We start from the raw sequence: 19,486 nt of genomic DNA on the forward strand, positions 1-19,486 counted from the left end.
CAAGTACTCTCAGTGTGTAGAATGCTATACCTAAGATTTCTGGTCATTTTACAACTTTTTCATGACCAGTTCAAATGCCATTTCTTCTTATTCTCCTGGCTGGAATGACTGTACCTCCCAATCCCTTGAGGTTCTTGTTTAAATCTTTATAACATCACTAACCATATTTTGCCTCATGAGATACAATTTTAAAATGATTGTGTTAATTTCCTATTTAGATTGGGAGCTTATTAATTTGAGGCAAACAAATTTAAAAAAATACTATTCACAAATTTACAATGGTTGAAACTATGTATATGTTCGGTAATTATTATTTCAGAGTAGGAGTCAGCAAGCTTGATTTGTAAAAAGCCATATAGCAAATATTTTAGGCTTTGAGGGCTATATAGTTTCCGTTACAACTATTCAACTCTGCCACTGTATTATGAAAGCAGCCACAGACAATAAGTTAACAAATGGACATGGCTGTGATCAAATAAAATTGCATTTATAAAAATAGGAGGTGGGCTGAGTTTCACTGAGGACCACAGTTTGGCAGCCCCTTTATGAGAGCATACAATTTTACTTGTAACACGCTGCTAGAGAGATCTTTGTGGCTTTACCATACATCACCACCACCCCGGTGATAACATGGGCAATAAAAGTATCTTTTGACATATGATATGATGTGAAAAGTTTAATAAGCACTGCTCTAGAGAAACTAACACGGGCATGGAGACATACACAAAGACATTCATTATGTCAATGTTTATAATGTAAGAACTTGAAATAATTTAAATGTCCACCAATGAGGGAATACACAAATCGTGGCACAAACGTATAACAGAATACAACAGGGGAATGAGCTAAATATCCACTTATTCAAACGTATAATACAAATAGGCACCTCTAAGATGGTCATTCATGGCAAGCATTAAGATAATCTTTCCTCTGAAACAGGTATCACACCACTCTTAAAATGTTTATTTCATATTCTTAAAAGGCTATCTAACCCTCTGAACTCAATCCAGGTACTAATTACTGGACATTTCCAAAGGATGCAGATGGATTGCCCTATAGATTCTAAAATCTCAATGTGGTGGCCCCATGGTCGGTATTGGAAATAACCCAGAAAAAAGGGACATACAGTACAATGTATACTTTTGCCAAACCTATTATTGGATATTCTGAACCACATGGATCAAGATTGGCCAGAGGTAGCAGCAGAAGCAGCTACCAACCCAGCCTACTCCCCAATTCCTGTCCTATTGTCCAATTTCAGGGGACACAGCAAGATGGGCAGTGACAGCAGAAAAAGGAAAATACTAGTGGTTTACCCTTTTATCAACTGCTCTTTCTACTATGCACTAAAATCTAGGCTAGTTTATTCCTAGGTGCAACCTAGACATACTATACTCTCCCAGAATAAAAATAGTTTCAAATTAAATACTTAGTAGCCAAAAACTAGAGAGGAGAGGAGCAAGCTACAGTGCTTCAATACTACATTTTGGGTTGCTTACCTAAACACAATCTCTTTTGGTCTGACACATGTCGTTCCATCTAGTTAATAGACCAGAGGGATGGTCAGTCAAAGGCCCTCTTCACTTTTATGTATTTCTAACATTTGGGCCCTTAGGATTTGCTCAAATCCATTACTAATGTTTTGAAAAAACTTCACTGAAGCCTATTCTCCACTTTTAGGCAAGTTACTTGGAGAGTAACATCTTGAGTATGTTCAGATTCCTAAGTATTAATTTTGACACAGCTCCCATGGAGTAGAAACTTCAAAGGAATTTACTCTTGTTTCTTAGTAGTACATGCAAATTAAAGCTCCAAGACAGCATGTTTTATTCCAGTCCCCTTCCTCCCGCCCCAAATCATCATCCTATCGGCTTAGAGAACTAAAGAACTAACTAAAGACTAGCAGCTTTGTCAGGAGGGGTCAATGATGGCTCAAGTTAAGAAGGCAACCCAGTCCCCCAAACTAGGGAATTCATCAAGTTTCCTTGACAGGAGCATATTTCTGGGGCTTATCAGCCTAGACACCGGGATTTTACTGAGCAATCTAAATAAAATCCAAGGGAAGTGGGGGCTGAGGAAGCTGGGGAGCTAAAGCTGGCTCCCCATGGGAGTGTGAGCAAAGGGGATGGTTATCTTCAGCTTGCTCCTCTATCATAATTTACCTCTTCTCTTCTCATTTACATTTCTGAATGAATCCCACACAAAAACCCTTCAGGTTCTTCCAAGTTTCATTAATGCTGGTTGTAAAGCCTGGCTGAAATCTCGTGATCCAATTATGCGTTCATTGTTATTTTGCTCTGTTCCCATAAACTAAAGTGGTGATTTAGGACATAGAAAGCACTGTCAAATGTATTATCACTTTGAATCCTCATAATAACTCTGTAAGGTACATAGAACATGTATTAAGAAAGTTTGTGTATTAAAAAAGTTAAAGTCACACAGCTAATAACTTTTGATTCAAACCAGTGACAATGATCTGTTCTTCCCTACTGTGCCTTTCCTCATTCTTTAAAGGCCCAGCCTAGGCTCCCAGGCCTTTGATTTCCAGAAACAGTTTTTCTATCCTCTGACGACCCACATACCCACATAGCTTTATATTTCTCTTATGACACTTACCATAGCCCATCTTTGTTACATTTACAGGTCTATGGGTCTTAACATACTCTCAATGAAAGTTCCCGAAGGACAGAGACTGGGTCTTATTTACCTTTATAACCCCCATAACATCTAGAAACATTCAAATTTTACTTGATGACTAGTGCACTTCCTTGTTTATGTGGGCAATCCACCTTTTCAGAAAACTTATAACAAAATACATTATAAATATAAAATTATAAATATAAATGTGCACATTTGTATTTATACCTAAATATACAGTATTTGAGTAACAGTTGTACTTTTTTTAAATTCTCACCTGAGGATATGTTTTTAATTGATTTGAGGGGGAGAGGGAGGAGAGGGAAAGTAGGGGAGAGGGAGGGAAAGATGGGGGGAGGGTTGGGGGGCCCACAACCTTTTGGTGTACGGAATCACGCCCCAACCAAATGAGCCACCTGGCCAGTTGTACTTTTTAAAAAATAAAGTTGGGAACCAAACATAGGCAATGAAAATAAACCGTATGTGAAAATCATCTTAATACCTTTTAATCATTTTCCCTTGTGATTAGAGCCCTACAAAAGTGGATAGGAAGGGAGGTACTAAGTATCATGAGCTCTTTTTAAGAGCTAAACTGGGGTTCAGAAGCTATAACTGCTGAAGTCCCAAAAGCTAAAAACAACAAAACTAAGATCAGATATGGTAAAATTCATAGTCCAATATCCTTTCCTCTTCTCTCACATTACCTACACAGAGAAATCAAGATGTTATCAGCATAAGGAATCTAAAATATTATATGCACTTATTTCAAGTTTCTATTAATTAATCACCAAAGATTGAAAATATTACTATAAAAATACTACACAGAAGCATATCCATAGCTTATCCTAACTGGTATAGTATGCCTATAGATTCTCAGCCACTCTACCTATCTATCATCTATCTATCTATCTATCTATCTATCTATCTATCTATCTATCTATCTATCTATCTATCTACCTACCTACCTACCTACCTACCTATGTATCTATCATCTATCTATCTATGTATCTATCATCTATCTATCTATCATCTATCAATCATCAATCTATCTATCTATCTATCTATCTATCTATCTATCATCTATCTATCTATCTATCTATCTATCTATCTATCTATCTATCTATCATCTATCTATCTATCTATCTATCTATCTATCTATCTATCTATCTATCATCATCATCTATCCATCCACAATGCAATATTACTCAACCATGAGAAAGAAAGGAAATATTGCCATTTGTGAAAATATTGACAGACCTTGAGGGCATTATGCTAAGTGAAAGTCAGAAGAGAAAGATTAATACTGTATGATTTCACTTAAATATGGAAGCTAGAGGATAAGTTCTGGGAATGTACAACATGGTGACTATAATTAACAATACTGTATTATAAAAGTAAAGTTGCTAAGAGAGCAAATTTTAAAATTCTCATTGTAAGAAAAAACTTGTAACAATGTTTTACGCCTCAAATGAATACAACGTTATATGTCAATTATGTCTCAATAAAACTGGGTAAAAATGTGATCAACTAAGTTAGAACACTAAATTACCTTCCTATTTTCTCTATATAAAACGAGAATGTGAAATTGTTGCCAATAGAGATTATCCAAATTCTAAAATGCATTAGAATTGTTTTAAGCACTTAATTAAAAAAAATATCATGTTGCCTTTTTTCTGGGTTGTATGAGTTTGTAGTTATTTGTCAGCTTTTAAAAATTTACCAAGAGTGAACTCTACAAAATATTTAAAATAAAATACATTTTTTAATTTTTAAAAAAGAGTTTAATGGTTCCTAAGATAACACCAAGAGCCAGCTGAAAGCAATCTGACTTTAAACTTTGCCCACTCTTGGAAGCAAAAACAAAACAAAGAGCACTGACTCTTGAATTAAAACCTGTTGGTCTTAGGGAGAAACAAAATCACAGAACCATCCAAAAGGAAATCCTGTAGGCGACATGTGTTTTCAAAACAAAAGATTAGTCTCTGAATATTCAAACTTTACCATGAACTACCTGTAGTTACCCCAGTGACTCCATATTCTCTTACCTCTCTTTTCTCATGTGTCCACTGACAGAAAATTCTTCTGCCACTTCTCTACCTGGCTGACTCCTATTAATCCTTTGGGTCTTACCTTAAAAATCACTTCTTCCAGGAGAATTCCTGATATATGTTAGATATGTGCTTGAGAATAGTATCAACTTATATATCACAATATATTTTAATTGTTCACTCAGCTGTCTGCCTTTCCTCCTCTCCTGCTCCTGACAGGGCAGGGACTGTGCCTATCTTCTTCATGTAGCCCAGTATGGTGGCTGGCACATAGCAAGTTCTTTTCTAAAATTATTATTATTTGAAGGCTTCCTCCATATAAGGATGCCAAATAAAACTCTTTGAGCAAAAGCTCTTTGAAACGAGGTATGGACAGAAGGTAACCATCCAGTTTAGATAACTAAATACTATAGTGAACGGCAATCTCTCTAAACATGTGCTTAAATCAGGCACCTTGAGAGCATTAAATTTTATCACACTTACAAACACTGTTTCTTACTAGTCATTATTTTCATTTAAAAGAAAGTTTGCCAATTAGATTTATCAAATTAAGTAACTCAGTTTAATTTATTAAGTAATTCAGTTTAATTTATTACATATTTATTAAAACAGCAGGGAAAAGACGAGAAGGGAAATACAGTACAAAATAGCCAAAGTGGTTTAACTGCTAATCTGAATAAATGTTCATTTTTTAGAATGAAACAAACCAAAAAAAAAAAAAATCACAGTAGAAAATAGTTTAAATGGTTGAGATTCTCTATCACTAAATCATCTATTCAAAAGTGTTTATATCAACTATAAAGGCATTTTGGAAGTTGGTCATCATACATAGCCTACAAGTCAACGTACTTTATTTGTTTTTTAAAAATATATCTTTATTGATTTCAGAGAGAGGAAGGGAGAGAGAAACATCAATGATGAGAGTCATTGATTGGCTGCCTCCTGCACACCCCCTAGTAGGGATCGAACCTGCAACCCGGGCATGTGCCCTGACGGGGAATCGAACTGTGATCTCCTGGATCCTAGGTCGACGCTCAACCACTGAGCCATGCATGCCTGGCCAGGCAGTAGTCAACATACTTTAAACAAATTGAAAATTGTTGAAAGATATTCCAAACCATTAAATACCAAGATTCTCATTCTGAATTATCATAAGAAATCTATTTGGAAGAATTAGGTCCATTATATGTAATTAGTTTAGGTTTAAGAAATGTTTTGTGATATAGAAAATTAAACTGACCATGTTATCAGTAACTTTAGAACAGACATCAATAGATGATAGGAAAGATTATTGTAATTTTTAACTGGAAGCATAATGTTGAATATTTTTGCTTCACTTAACCAAATTATTACACAGGATATAGTTTCATATACAAATACAAAATAATAAAGAAGAAAAATAGAACTCAACCTACAACAAGGTATGACTGAGCTACTGAAATACTGAAATGATTAGGTGTGCATGCTAATTCCTGTATCGGCGACAGATTTGAACAGGAATCACTAAATTCCACCTGTAGGTACATCATGTCAAGTATGAATGAACAATAATAATTTCATGACAGTTGTGCCAAGGAAAATATCCCAAGATCCTCTGTACAGGTCAGAACAATAATAGGTATAGTCGATTTATGGCTAACTAAAGGATTAATGTCAAAGACCTTATTAAATTTCATCCTGTTTCTTCTAAATCTAGAAATAGGTTAGTTTCTCCAAAAGGTGCATACACAGATATTGCATATAAACAGAAACAGAAGTGGAAGGCAACCATACTTTGCTATGCTAAACATAAATCTCTTCTTTCTTTTGGACATAAGATTAGCATCTAAATTATTTTAGTTATGATGCGTTCTGGAAGCATATTGAAAAGAATCACTAGTTTAATTAATTAAATGTGTCCACAGGGCACAGTTTAATTGATGAGCATGAAGAAAAATATATGATTTTATACAATACCTGTAGTGATAAAGGAAAAATCTATTGAATTAAAATTATAATTCTGTGCTACCATGATCAAATAAGTTCTTTAATCAGGAACTGCAAATGACTAAGAAGAAAGTACTACTGACAACTTTTCAGTACTGGAAATTATATGGAAGGTTTAGAAAAAGTTATAGGATGGGGGAGGTAAAAGGGAAGAGATATTACAGTTAGTCATTTTATTTAGTTCCTAGACATTTAGGAGTTTCTTTGCCTCTAATCATTATTCTGCTAAGTAAGGTGCTTGGCAGGTGTTTACTGGGAAGCACCTAGACTGGCAGTAGGTACAAGTGAATGTACTAACCTGAGTTCTAATATTTACAAGCTGTATAAATCACTTAGTATCTATTAGGCCTAAATTCCACATAAATAAAGGATGAGTTCTATAACCTGTTTAATTGTAATATTAAGAAACTCGGAATGTTTCTAATCCAATCCATTCAAATCTTCATATCCTATGCATACAAAATGTATAAGGATTAAAAATCAAACAAACCAAATAGTTAGTTGTAGCATATCGGTAGGGACAAACTATATACTAAATTTTGTAAGTCTAGTGAGGCCAACATTTCACTTTTCTATTAACTGACTACTACCGAAAACGTTGCCTCTTCCTAGAAATAGCAAAACCTAAGAACCTTACCCTACTCTGGCTATACACTTCCACAATCAAGGAAGCTTGAAACAAACTAGGTCCACAGAATGAAAAAGTTAGCCTCAGTGAGCGGGACAGAGTTGCTTTTCCTGTCTTCCTAACCATAATACCTAATCTGTTTGCGCCCAATGTAAACTGCAGAGCAGGCCAATGGAAGGTGTAACCTCAAAACTAAAGCTCAGCTAGGTTCCAAATTAAGAGGTTCACTTTAAAATCTGAAATAAGTTACAAAGAAAAACATATGTTGACATATAGAATAAGGCTCCTAAATCATCCTAATAAAGACAAAACTCATATCACAAGGTAATACTTTAAATCTGTATAGGACCTTTTAAAGCATTTTATAAGTAGCTTTCCTGACCACTTCTGTGAAGTGTCAGGTATTGTCTGATATTTTCCAAAGGAGGCAAAAAGAAACAAAGGAACTAAAGTTACTTACTTAGCCAATGACACAGCTCCCTATTCCACACATCTAGTGTTCTATCTTGTAAAAAAAGATGGTCAACTCCAGGAGGAATCATATTAACTGAAATGCCTCAGCCTTTTGAAAAAAGTTTGACTTCCAGGAAGATGTGAGTGCAGAGATAGTCTATTGTCTTGCTTAGAATTTCACCTACTAACTTAGTTCAGTATTTTCCACAATGTAGGCACTCAATGTGTATCTGCTCAATGAATAAAGGCTATTAATGATAGCTAACAATTACTAGAGCTCATATATCAGGTGCTGTGCTAAGGACATTACACATATTTCATTTAATCCTACCAACAACACAAAGAGGTAAGTAAATTATTACTTCTCATTTTACTGATGAGGAAACTAAGGCCTAGGTTAAGTAACTTGCCCAAGATTACAAAATGAAAAAGCCAGCATTTTTAACAAACATAGCCCAATTTTAGACCTTGTTTAAAGATCATTATTGTAGAAAGAAAAATAGAGTTGCAATAAGAAACTATATATAAGTCTATTCCCTCTACCACCAGATCTTAGGAGAAATTTCTTGCTGATCTTTATATTTCTTATAGTGTTTAGTATAATACCTTAATCACATTATTTGTCATCAAATGTTTCCTGAATAAAATGTAAAATTGTATAAACAAATTAGGCTTCCTCGTCTTCAATTGTAAAATGGAGATAAAGGTGCCTCAGTAGTTCACAAAGTTTAGTCCCTGGGTCTGGCAACTTTGTCAGAAATGCACATTCTCAGGCCCCACCCAGAGCTACCGAATCAGAAACTAGTGTTTTAACAAGCCTTCCAGGTGATTCTCATGCATGCTAAAGTTTAAAAACCTCAGGCCTGCATTACTTACAAGATAGTTATGAGAATTAACTGAGGTCAATAATGTGGAAGCACCCCAAAAAGGGAAAGGTATATCATCATCATCATCATCAAAATAATAAATTACATTCTGTGAAAAAGCTTAGTGATTTTGCTAAATCCAGATGAAAATAAACATCAGAAATTAACTATATCATGAAACACTTTTTAAATAAAATATTGTCCTAGATTTTTATCAGGATAATGTACAGCATTCATAGACACAGAGAAAAAGATGACTGTGAGCCATAAAGTTGTACAAGAAATCTGAAAATCTGGTTATGTGGCAGTTCAACTCAGAGAATCTGACATGCTGCACAGGCTTCTTACCTGACCAGTGTCCAGTGGAGACACCAGATCTGTCTGTGCAGGTCTCGCTTACAGGTCTAAACACAGTTTCCCATCCACCAGTAGCATAGCGCCAATTCTGAGATTCCAAGATAAGTGTTCGCTCCGTGCCATATGCAATCATGAAGCAATAGACCACATGATGGAGCTGACAGCCATAGCCACAGCCCTTGTTGATATTACACACTAGCTTCTTGGCTTTGCTGCAGTCCGTGGGATTCTGTCAGGGAGGAAGAGAAATAAAGGTGAAGATAAGCTACACAGAGAAACTTCTCTTTATAGGCGACAAGTGCATAAATCATGTAAGCCAGGACTGATCCAGTGTATTTTTTAAAGCAAAGAATCCAGCTTTAAATATCAAATTCCAAAGACCACTGAAAATTTTGTGTGCCTACTTAGGGAGATGGCAGTGAAAAAGAACAGTTACTTGGGAAACATCACTAAACAAATGTGAAATTAAGCAGTTACATTGAAAAGAATACTCTTTTCACTTCTTTATCATGCAGAACATGCAAGTGTGATCATCTCTGAACTAAAGCTGCATACACTGAGATCTTTATGAAGGAAGTAAATTAGTTTGTCTGTTTCAGCTGCAATTCAGCATTCTGAGCTTACCTTCCCTGATGAAACTCAAATCATTTTAAAGGAATAATTACAATATACCTATTAATTCCATCTATCTCCAGAGTTCTAGATGTCACCAACAAAATCATTATGGAAGCAAAGCCACCAAGTAAAAGGATATCTGAGTTCAACAATTATAAAATAGCAATGATAGGACTTTAAAAAAAAACACCAATCTTGATAAATACTAGCAATTTTCACCATAAAATATAGAATATATTCTATATTAACTGTCTTAAGAATGTGGTATGTCACTTTTTAACCAGGAGATTCACCTTCCTGTTTGTATATTTGCTCTAAGATGAACAGAAAGTGAGCAAAACACTTAATACCATCTAACATTAGGTGCAATGGGCTTAGCTAATGTGAGAATTTCTTTTTTCCATTCTCACATATCAATTCTGCTCTAATTCATGTGAACTGCTACTAAATATCCCTAAGCATCTTAGTTCTTCAAATAAAATTTTGTTTTGACAAGGACTCCTTAGCCTGAGAAGTTTTTCAAGTTGTTTTGTCTGAAAGGGAAGAGAGAATGGATACCCTCAGGAACAAAATCTTTCCCACAAAGCAAGAAGCAAAGTACCTAGTTCTCAATTTATATGAGCCTTGAATAGAGCAGTCAACAAATCCCAAATCTGCCACTGTTTTCTAAGGATATTACCTGTTCTGTCAAGTAGAGATCCCTAGAAACAAAAGCTAGGACAGGGAGGCTGTAAAATGTTTCCGAAGGAAAAGCTGAGAAGGGAATAGGCAGGTTACTTCCAGAAGAGGTTATCTTTCACATTCCAATGTGCCACTGCAGACTGGCCTTTTTATATCAGAGAACCTAGATCAGTGATTTTTAACTTTTTCATCTCATGGCACACATAAACTAATTACTAAAATTCTGCAGCACACCAAAAAATATATATTTTTTGCTGATCTGACCAAAAAAATAGGTATGATTTTGATTCATTCACACCAACGGCTGTTGTTGTGTTGGCTGTTGTCACTTTATTTGACAAACTATTTGGGATATAAAACTGAAAATCATGGACATAGACAACAATGTGGTAGTTACCAGAGGGAAAGGGGTGGGGGTGTGGGGGTGGGACTAATATATGGCGACGGAAGATGGTTTGACTTTGGGTGGTGGGCACACAGTGCAATACACAGATTTTGTATCATGGAAATATACACTTGAAACCTATATGATCCTATTTACCAATGTCACTGGAATAAATTTAATTTTTTAAAAATCTAAGAGAAAAGAGGTCAGTGCCCCTGGCTAAATAGTCAGGTATTGCATGTTTTAAAAATTCTTGTGGCACACGGGTTGAAAACCGCTGAAGTATGCCAGCAACAGCCTTCCAAAGAGTTAGAGGCCTATGAACCCAACAGAGCCCCAATAAAATTCAGCAAAAATTGATGAATCCTATTTCTCCAATAAAGTTCTAGAGTTGCTGATTCTTTTCACTTAAGACTCTGAACTCATGGCAGACTCCTATGGCATTCCCATTCCAGTTGTTACAGACACAGAAGATTTGAGAGGGACCGAGGGGTGTGATATTATGTGTACAGGGAGACCAATATAATTTACTTTCTGTACAATATTATACAAGGACCCTGGGAATAAACAACTGACCCAAAGCTTTATTATTAACTCAACAGTTTATCAAGAAAGCAAATAAATATTATAGAACTGTACACCTGAAACCTATATAATTTTACTAACCAATGTCATCCCAATAAATTCAATTAAAAAAAGAAAGCAAATAAAGAACAATGTCATTTGTCAGATTTTTCATGTTTTGGGTAAGAAATACAGCACTTTAATATCTCTAAAATCCATATTAATGAAAAAGAAAATGTCCTTCATAGTTTTTAATAAACTTTTTTTCTTTTAGAACAGTTTATGGGTGTACAAAATTACTGTAAAGATAGTACAGAGATCCTATATACCTCAAACTCAGTTTTCCCTATCATTGTACCTTACATTAGCTTTCTTTTTTTAAAAAAAAAAAAAGAGTCAGGGAACATATAATAAAAACATTTGACCTTTAGTTTTAAAACTACAGATTTATTTAAAAGAAGACTCACTTATACATTGGAGAAAAACATATCTACTGTGTTTCTTAAGAGAAGAGTTTAATTAGAACTCAATGCTTCAAGCACAGAACTAAGGCTAAGAAAAAGAAGAGGGCAATTTATGAAATAAAGCTTAACTCACAAGTCTTAGTGTGCCTCATATCAAGCTGAGGAGAGAATATGTTACGTCTTTCTGTTATGTCATAGGTAACATGGAGAAAGGGAAAAAAGTGCATTATGTTTGGTTCTGGAGTGAGAAAGGTCTACATACACAAGGTAACCAGTGGAGGACACCAAGGAAGAGAGTGATCAGACAAGAGAAAATGAATGACTGTTTGGAATAATGATAAATAAAACACTGAAAGAGCTCAGAGCCACAGCCCAATTTTTTTTAACCAAAATAATTCTTTAAATCTAGAAAATTCAAAGGATCTTTTCCATAAAAGATTAAAAACAAAGCAGAGAAAAAATGAGAAATAGAAAAAATATGTGTGTTCCTACCACAAGATTAGGCTCACCAGAACAAATATCTACAAAAAACAAGCAGGTGTTTACAAAGTTAACAAGGCAACAACTCTGAGATGGACAGGAATTTATTCTGATGGAAAGAAATCTTATAGGGAAAGGAATCCTGTATTGGAGCTAAGCCTTTGCTATTCATCACTGTTACAAAATAACAACAAATAAAAAGAGATTTATGGGAGTCTAAATGGGAAATAGATCCATTGTTTTATATACATGTATATAAAATCTTCAAATTTCTTACCAGATAGCCTTTGTCAATTACCACTGATTCTGGTTTTACACTTTCCTATTGATGTCTGCCAAAGGCTTGAAAGTATGTCTTATTCATAAGCAAGAAAATATAGAAGGAGTGATGGAAGGAGGCTGGACTTGGGGTGGTGAACACACAATACAATATACAGATGATGTATAACAGAATTATAAAACCTATATAATTTTATTAACCAATGTCATCCCAATAAATTCAATAAAAAAAGAAAAAAGAATATATAGAAGGGCCTCATTACTAAAAGAAGCTTTAATTATGCTAACACTTTAACAGGGTAGCTATTTTTGATAAAATTTGTTTTTATTTCTAGTGTGCCTAATGCATTCCCTTTTACATTTCGCTACTAGTTATGCAAGAATGCAGGCATATTGTTTTGTTCTATGTTGTGATTCTTTTGATCTTTCCTCTGTCTCCTTTTAAGGCACTCTCTCCTCTCTCCCTCTCTCTCTCTCTCTCTCCCTCTTTCTCTCTCTCTCTCTCTCTCTCTCACACACACACACACACACAAACATGCAATTGCTGTGTTTGCAGATTACAATACACTCCCAGCAAAAGGAGGCTCACTAGAAAGTAATTATTTGGGGGTGAAAGACTAGGAAAATATAAATTGAAAATGCACCCCCATAAATCCACTGGGAAAGAATCTCACTCATTTCTCCCTCCTTCTGCCTTGAGCATCACTCACTGACCAACTACAGATGAACTTCTGCTCATTTAATATTTATTAAGCACTTAATATATACAAGGAAACATGGGAGATGACAATCCAATAGAATAAGAAATCATATACATCTATAACTACAATAGTAGACGATTTAAATGTTCTAAGACTGTGATAAACAAGGAATTAAGGAACAATATATACTTCCATTGAGAAAAAAAATCACCTTCATCTGGACTGGAAAGGGTTATGAATAAAACTGCATTTAAGCTAATCCTTGAAAGATATAATACATTGTGTTTATAAAATGCTAAGTAAAAGTACTTTTTTTCATTAGTTAATAGAAGTAAGTCTATATTGTAAAGAATGATTGTGAAGAGCAAAGTAAAATTATGCACTCTATAAATCATATTTATAATGTGGGATTTTTGTATATAGGATCTTCTTAAAGTCAGACTCCTCAAAAGGCACATACATTCTTGCTCCTTGCAATGGTGATGATTACTCAAGTTTAGGAGACAAATTTGTCAAAATTGTTTGGGATACATGTTCTAGTTAAAGAACTTTGCAAAGAGAGGTTTAAGATACAGTGTTCTCTAATTCAGTCTTTGTTATAAACTCAATTGTGTGATTTTGCTTCAATTTGTTTGTTTAAAATTGTGACAAAAGTTACTTCCCTCCATAACCTTTTTGCCCCCTGCTCACCCATCCTTCCTTTTCAGAGATACTGTAAAACTAAATGACATGATATATGCTCAAAGCTAATTCAAACATATCTCATTTATCCTCATGATCTTAAGAGACATTATTTCACACTGGATAAATGCAATACCTTTTGTTTTTAGTGCTACAAAGTGACCCAATCATGGGCCCTTTAAACTAAGTGCTATGTAACATTTTTACAGTTATAATTCTGTATCAAAGCCATCACCATAGTACATATAAATAAAAAATGAGGACTTAAGATAATATAGGGTTCTTCTGTATTCAGTTTCCTTTTCTTCAGTTTTGTGTGTGTGGGTGGGGGGGGTTACAACACTCTCTGAGGCATTTCTTCTGATATTGTTAGTTTCCAAAAATGACTCTATCTCAACAGAACTGATAGCTATATTGGCTCCCACTGTCCTATAAATCAACATTGGGAAGTATATTTAAATCAATATGACTCTAACTAAGATGCATATTAAGGGAAGCAGCACTTCCTAAACCTAAATGATTACTAATTCACTAAAGGAACCATCATAATGCCAAAATATTTTGGTCTTTTACTTTAAAATATGAAAAGTTACTGTTGGACATATTTCAAGTTAGGAAGCCAGCTTAATTTCTACTGTGTTTAAAAAAAAAACCACAACAATTTGAATCAATTAGTAAACACAGCCATTATTACATTACTTTGGCACTGCTAGGATTTAGAGGTTTCCACTGCCTTCACTTAGTAAATTAGTAGTAATTGTGAGCTAATGATGTGATATTATGAAATAGTACCAATTCCATGGCTTTTAAGGTAAATCACAGATACCAAGCCTTTTGCCATGACTATTTATATTTTCCATACACACAAATAAAAGCCACTTCAGAGCAAAATTTTCTAGCTGCAATGCAATTTCCCTCACTTCTCTGCCCAGTAATTATATATAGACCAAAACATTGCACAAACAAGCAACAAAAATCAACAACAACAAAAATTAGGTCAAAATAAGCTAAACATAGTATTTCCAGGTATCTCTTGCAAATAGTAAATGCTTAATAAACTATTACTTTAACTGAATGTCATATACTCAGACAAAAGCAATGCCATTTTTTTGATGGGGAGAACACTTAAAATCAACTCTTAGCCAACTATAGTCACCATGCTGTATATCAGATCTCTAGAACTTATCCCATATAACCACCTTTGCACTCTTTGACCACCATCTCCCTATTTCCTCCAACTCCCTGTCCCTGATAACTAGTTCTACTCTGTTTTTATGAATTTGACTCATTTAGATTACACATGTAAGTGAGATCATGCAGTATTTGTCTTTCTGTCTTATATCACTTAGCATAATGTCTTCCAGGTTCATTTGTGTTGTATTTCATGGCTGAATAGCATTCCCTTACACACACACACACACACACACACACACACACACACTTTCTTTATCCATTCATCCACCAATGGTATGTCACGTAGGCTGTTTCCACACCTTGGCTATTGTGAATACTGTTGCAATGAACATAGGGGTGCAGATATCTTTTCAAGGCAGTAATTTCATGTCCTTTGGATATATACTCAGAAGTGGGATTGCTGCATAATACTGTAGTTCTATTTTTAAGTTTTTAAGGAACTTCTATACTGTTTTCCATAATGACTGTATCAACTTGCATTCCCACCAACAGTGTGTGAGGGTTCCCTTTCCTCCACATCCTCAATAAACTTGTTATCTTTTGTCTTTTTGATAACAGTCATTCTAACAGGTACAGGTGATATCTCATTGTGGTTTTGATTTGCATTTTACTCATGCTCAATAATCTGTTGACCATTCCTATGTCAACATTCTTCTTTTAAGAAATATCAATTCAGGTTCTTAGTCCATATTTTCACTATGTTGGTCTTCTGCTGTTGAGTTAAGTTCCTTACATACTCTGGATGCTAAACCCTTATCAGATACATGGTGTGCAAATATTTTCTCCTGTTCCATAGGTTGCTTTTTCATTTTGTTCATTGTTTCGTTTTTGCTGTGCAGAAGCATTTCAGTTTGATGTAGTACCACTTGTTGATTTTTGCTTTGGTTGCTTGTGCTTTTGGTGTTATATTAAAAAAAAAAAAAAAAAAATCACTGCCAAGACCAACATCAAGGAGCTTTCCCCCTATGTGTTCTTCTAGTCTTTTTATGGTTGAAGAACTTAAATTTAAGGATTAAAAATCCAAATCCTGGGAATCCTTCCAGCTCCTCTCTAACAACATTCCTCTGTAGGAAGAGTTAAGCCATAGATAGCTCTTATTTCCAATAAAGAGAAGTCAGGAAAAACCAAAGGAATGAACCAGGTAAGTTAAATTTTATTGTGTTCTTTGTCTGATCTAATCATAACACTAAACAATTTTTAATTTGTTTTAAAAAATTGCAACATATAGCTTTGTGCTGGTAATGAAAAAAAGGTTCATTAACATTTTGGTGAAAGCATTTCATCATATTAGAAGCAATCTGACTTTATTTCTCTAAAATTATTTTCAAAACCAAAGCAGAAAAGGTAATGAAGCAAATAAGAGAACTGAAGTACTGCATAGTGGTAATTAAAATGAAGACTCTGGGCATAGTTAATAATCATGGGGGGAAAAAAGTTAAAAAGCACTCTTATTTTTAAAAGCTAAGACCGGAAATTATTGTCTCTTAACATATTGAACAAGAATATTTTCATAGCAAAGTTAAGATGGTATCAAGGTGTCCTTTCCACCCCTCTAGCAGAGAACAATCGGTTGCAAGTAATAAGGACCACACAATAGCTGCAGCACAAGTAGGCTAAGTGCTTTGGGAAATCAATTTCCCGGTGGGTAATTCATAAAAGTTTAAGTGTGAAAACTTAAAGGAGAAAAGACATCAAGGTACACAGTTTACAGACTGTTACCCTGACAGACTGAGGCAAAGGCAGACAGTTACTATATAGTCACAGAGGAGGAAAGCTTATCTTCGTTAAGTACAGCAACGATTGGCCTGCTTTAAGTGCATTTTAGAGACGTTTGCTCTTTGACCAGAAGTCTCTATTGAATATTTTAAAGCCATTAAAAAACAAAAATTCTACAAATTCAATAGAATGCAACAAATAAATGTGGTGCATTACTTCCCCTGAGGGTCTCTGAGACCATATTCTGTCATCTCCGGGTATTCCAGGTGGTCTCTAAAAAACGTCTACCCCAGGGTCAGGAGATGTGTCCACCAGAGTGAACTTGGTAATATTTTCTTCTACCACATGCACCACAAAGAAAAGGCACAGAAAGAATGAGATGCATCCAAGCCTAATTCTCTTATTCAAGAATCTAATGTACACAAAACTCCTTCCAGTGCTAGAAAAGAAAAGTTTAGTCACCCGAGGAGCCAGATTCTGCCAATGCTACATAAATGCACAGCAGATCTCATCAAGCACCTTTAATTTTTCTCTATCAGTTTACAGCCTGACACCCAGATCTCAGAACCAGCTTAACTGGTCATGTTAAAAATAGCATGCTTACAAAATTGAGGTTGAATTTCAGAAAGGTCCTCCACCACCCTTTTAACTTAACAGGACCCATTAGGCTCTCTTTCCTCAAAACCAAAACACAGGATGACATGGCAGGTACTCTTAAAAAAAAAAAAAAAAAAAGGAGGGAGAAGGGAAAAGGGGTGAGGAGGAAGTAGTATGGAAAAGGGGAAAGAAGAGAAGGAGAAAAGGAGAGGAAAGGGGGAAAAGAGGGAGGGGGAGGGGAGGGGAGGGGAGGGGAGGGGAGGGGAGGGGAGGGGAGGGGGAGGGGGGGAGGGGAGGGGAGGGGAGGGGAGGGGGAGGGGGAGGGGGAGGGGAGGGGAGGGGAGGGGAGGGGGAGGGGGAGGGGGAGGGGGAGGGAGAGGGAGAGGGAGAGGGAGAGGGAGAGGGAGAGGGAGCGGGGCATAGGAAGAAGGGGAAAGAGGGGAAAACTAAAAGCAAGCTCCAGAATGGCTCCAAGGATGAAGGACCCAGCAGACACCAGAGAAACCTGCTGAAACTGTTCCTGTGCAGAGGCTGCTGCAGATGTTTGCTTGGTTTTAAATAAAAGTCAGAGTAATTTACACTACTCTGCCAGCTCTTCCATTCTGCAAAGTGGTATTCTTCGGGGTACTACTGGTACTTTATAGCTCTTGTCTACACACTGTTTTTTAAGTCAAACCATCAACAATAATTAAACCAGATGTCAAATCTTGCTACCTCTTCTCCCAGACAGAGGCTTTGTTCCACTTCTCCTAGCTGTGCACTGAGAATCCAATGTTAACTTAAGCATAAATTTCTTTGAAATCCCCAGCTTTGTTTATTTTTTATTTTAAAAAATCCTTTTCTCACTGTTTCAGTTTAACAGTACTCTAACCAATTCATGTTGTTTTCTTTACCTTTCAAAATCTTTAACACTGTTTCTGTGGCTTATTTTTAAATAATTTAAGACCCATGATAAATTGCAAAAACAGTACAGAGAGTTACGGTGTACTTTCCACAGTTTCCCCCAATGAGAGCATCTTACTTAACCGACCGTAGTGCATTAACCAACATCAGGAAACTGACATTCCATAATATGATTAACTAAAATATAGGCATTTGGACTTAACCAGTTTTGACATGCACCCTTTTTTTAGGGGGTATAGTGCTATTATCAAATTTTATAATATGTACACACTCATGTAACCACTGCTACAACCAGGATACAAACTGTTCATCAAAACAGAAATCCTCTTATACTACCCCCTTAGGAAGCATACCCTTCCTCAAACCTTAATCCCTGGCAACCATTGATCTGTTCTCCACAACAATGTAGTCATTTTGAGAATGTTATAAGTTGAATCAGACAATATTTAGCTTTTTGATATTGGCTTTTTAAAAATCACTTAGCATAATGCTCTTGAGACCCATCCAAGTTATTGTACCAATAGTTCGTTCCTTTTATTACTAGTAGTATTCTGTCTGTGGATTATACCAGAGTTTATCCACCCACTGAAGGACATTTGGGTTTTCAGGTTTGGGTTATTACAAATTAAGTTACTATGCACATGAGCGTACAGATTTTTGTGTGTGGACATGCGTTTTCATTTCTCCAGGATAAATATATAGGAGTATAATTGCTGGACAACACTGTAGGGCTATGTTTAACTTTATAGCAAACTGCCAAACTGTTTCCCAGAATGGCTTGTACCGTCTTACATTAGTAGAAGAGAGCTGGCTGCTCTACATTCTTGGTATTTTTTATCTTAGCCATTCGGATAGTCATGTAGTGGCATCTCATCATGTCTTTAAGTTGCATTTCCCTAATAGTTAATGATTTTGAACATCTTTTCATGTGCATATTTGTCATCTATATATCCTCTTTGATAGAGTTGTCTTTTCAAAACTTTCACCCATTTTCTACTTGGATTGTTTCTTACTGTTGAGATTAGAGAGTTCTTAATACTATCTGGATATAGGACCTTTGTTGGATATGTGATTTGCAAAGATTTTCTCTCCCACTCTGTGGCTTGTCTTTCCTGCCTCTTCAACACAGTTATTCTTAGATCAAAAGTTTTTAATTTTGACAAAGTTTAATTTATTGATTTTTTTCTTTTATGAACTATTCTTTTGGTGTCAGATTTAAGAATCAATTTCGTTGTCACAAAGATCCATTCC

The 19,486-nt window shown here is 35.5% G+C and overlaps 1 protein-coding gene across 4 annotated transcripts in view; it reads right to left on the reverse strand.

Annotated features, from left to right (window-relative positions):
* The window catches only part of FUT8 (fucosyltransferase 8), a 180,740-nt gene that overhangs the window by 33,639 nt on the left and 127,615 nt on the right, over nucleotides 1–19,486 (reverse strand). For all 4 annotated transcript variants that reach the window (XM_016223827.2, XM_016223829.2, XM_016223826.2 and 1 more), the window contains one exon: nucleotides 8,967–9,204. In XM_016223827.2, the coding sequence (XP_016079313.1) occupies nucleotides 8,967–9,204 (238 nt within the window). The remainder of the gene's footprint in view (nucleotides 1–8,966; nucleotides 9,205–19,486) is intronic.

Source organism: Miniopterus natalensis, chromosome 1 (genome assembly GCF_054644295.1).
Source record: "Miniopterus natalensis isolate mMinNat1 chromosome 1, mMinNat1.hap1, whole genome shotgun sequence".
Classification (NCBI taxonomy): Eukaryota; Metazoa; Chordata; class Mammalia; order Chiroptera; family Miniopteridae; genus Miniopterus; species Miniopterus natalensis.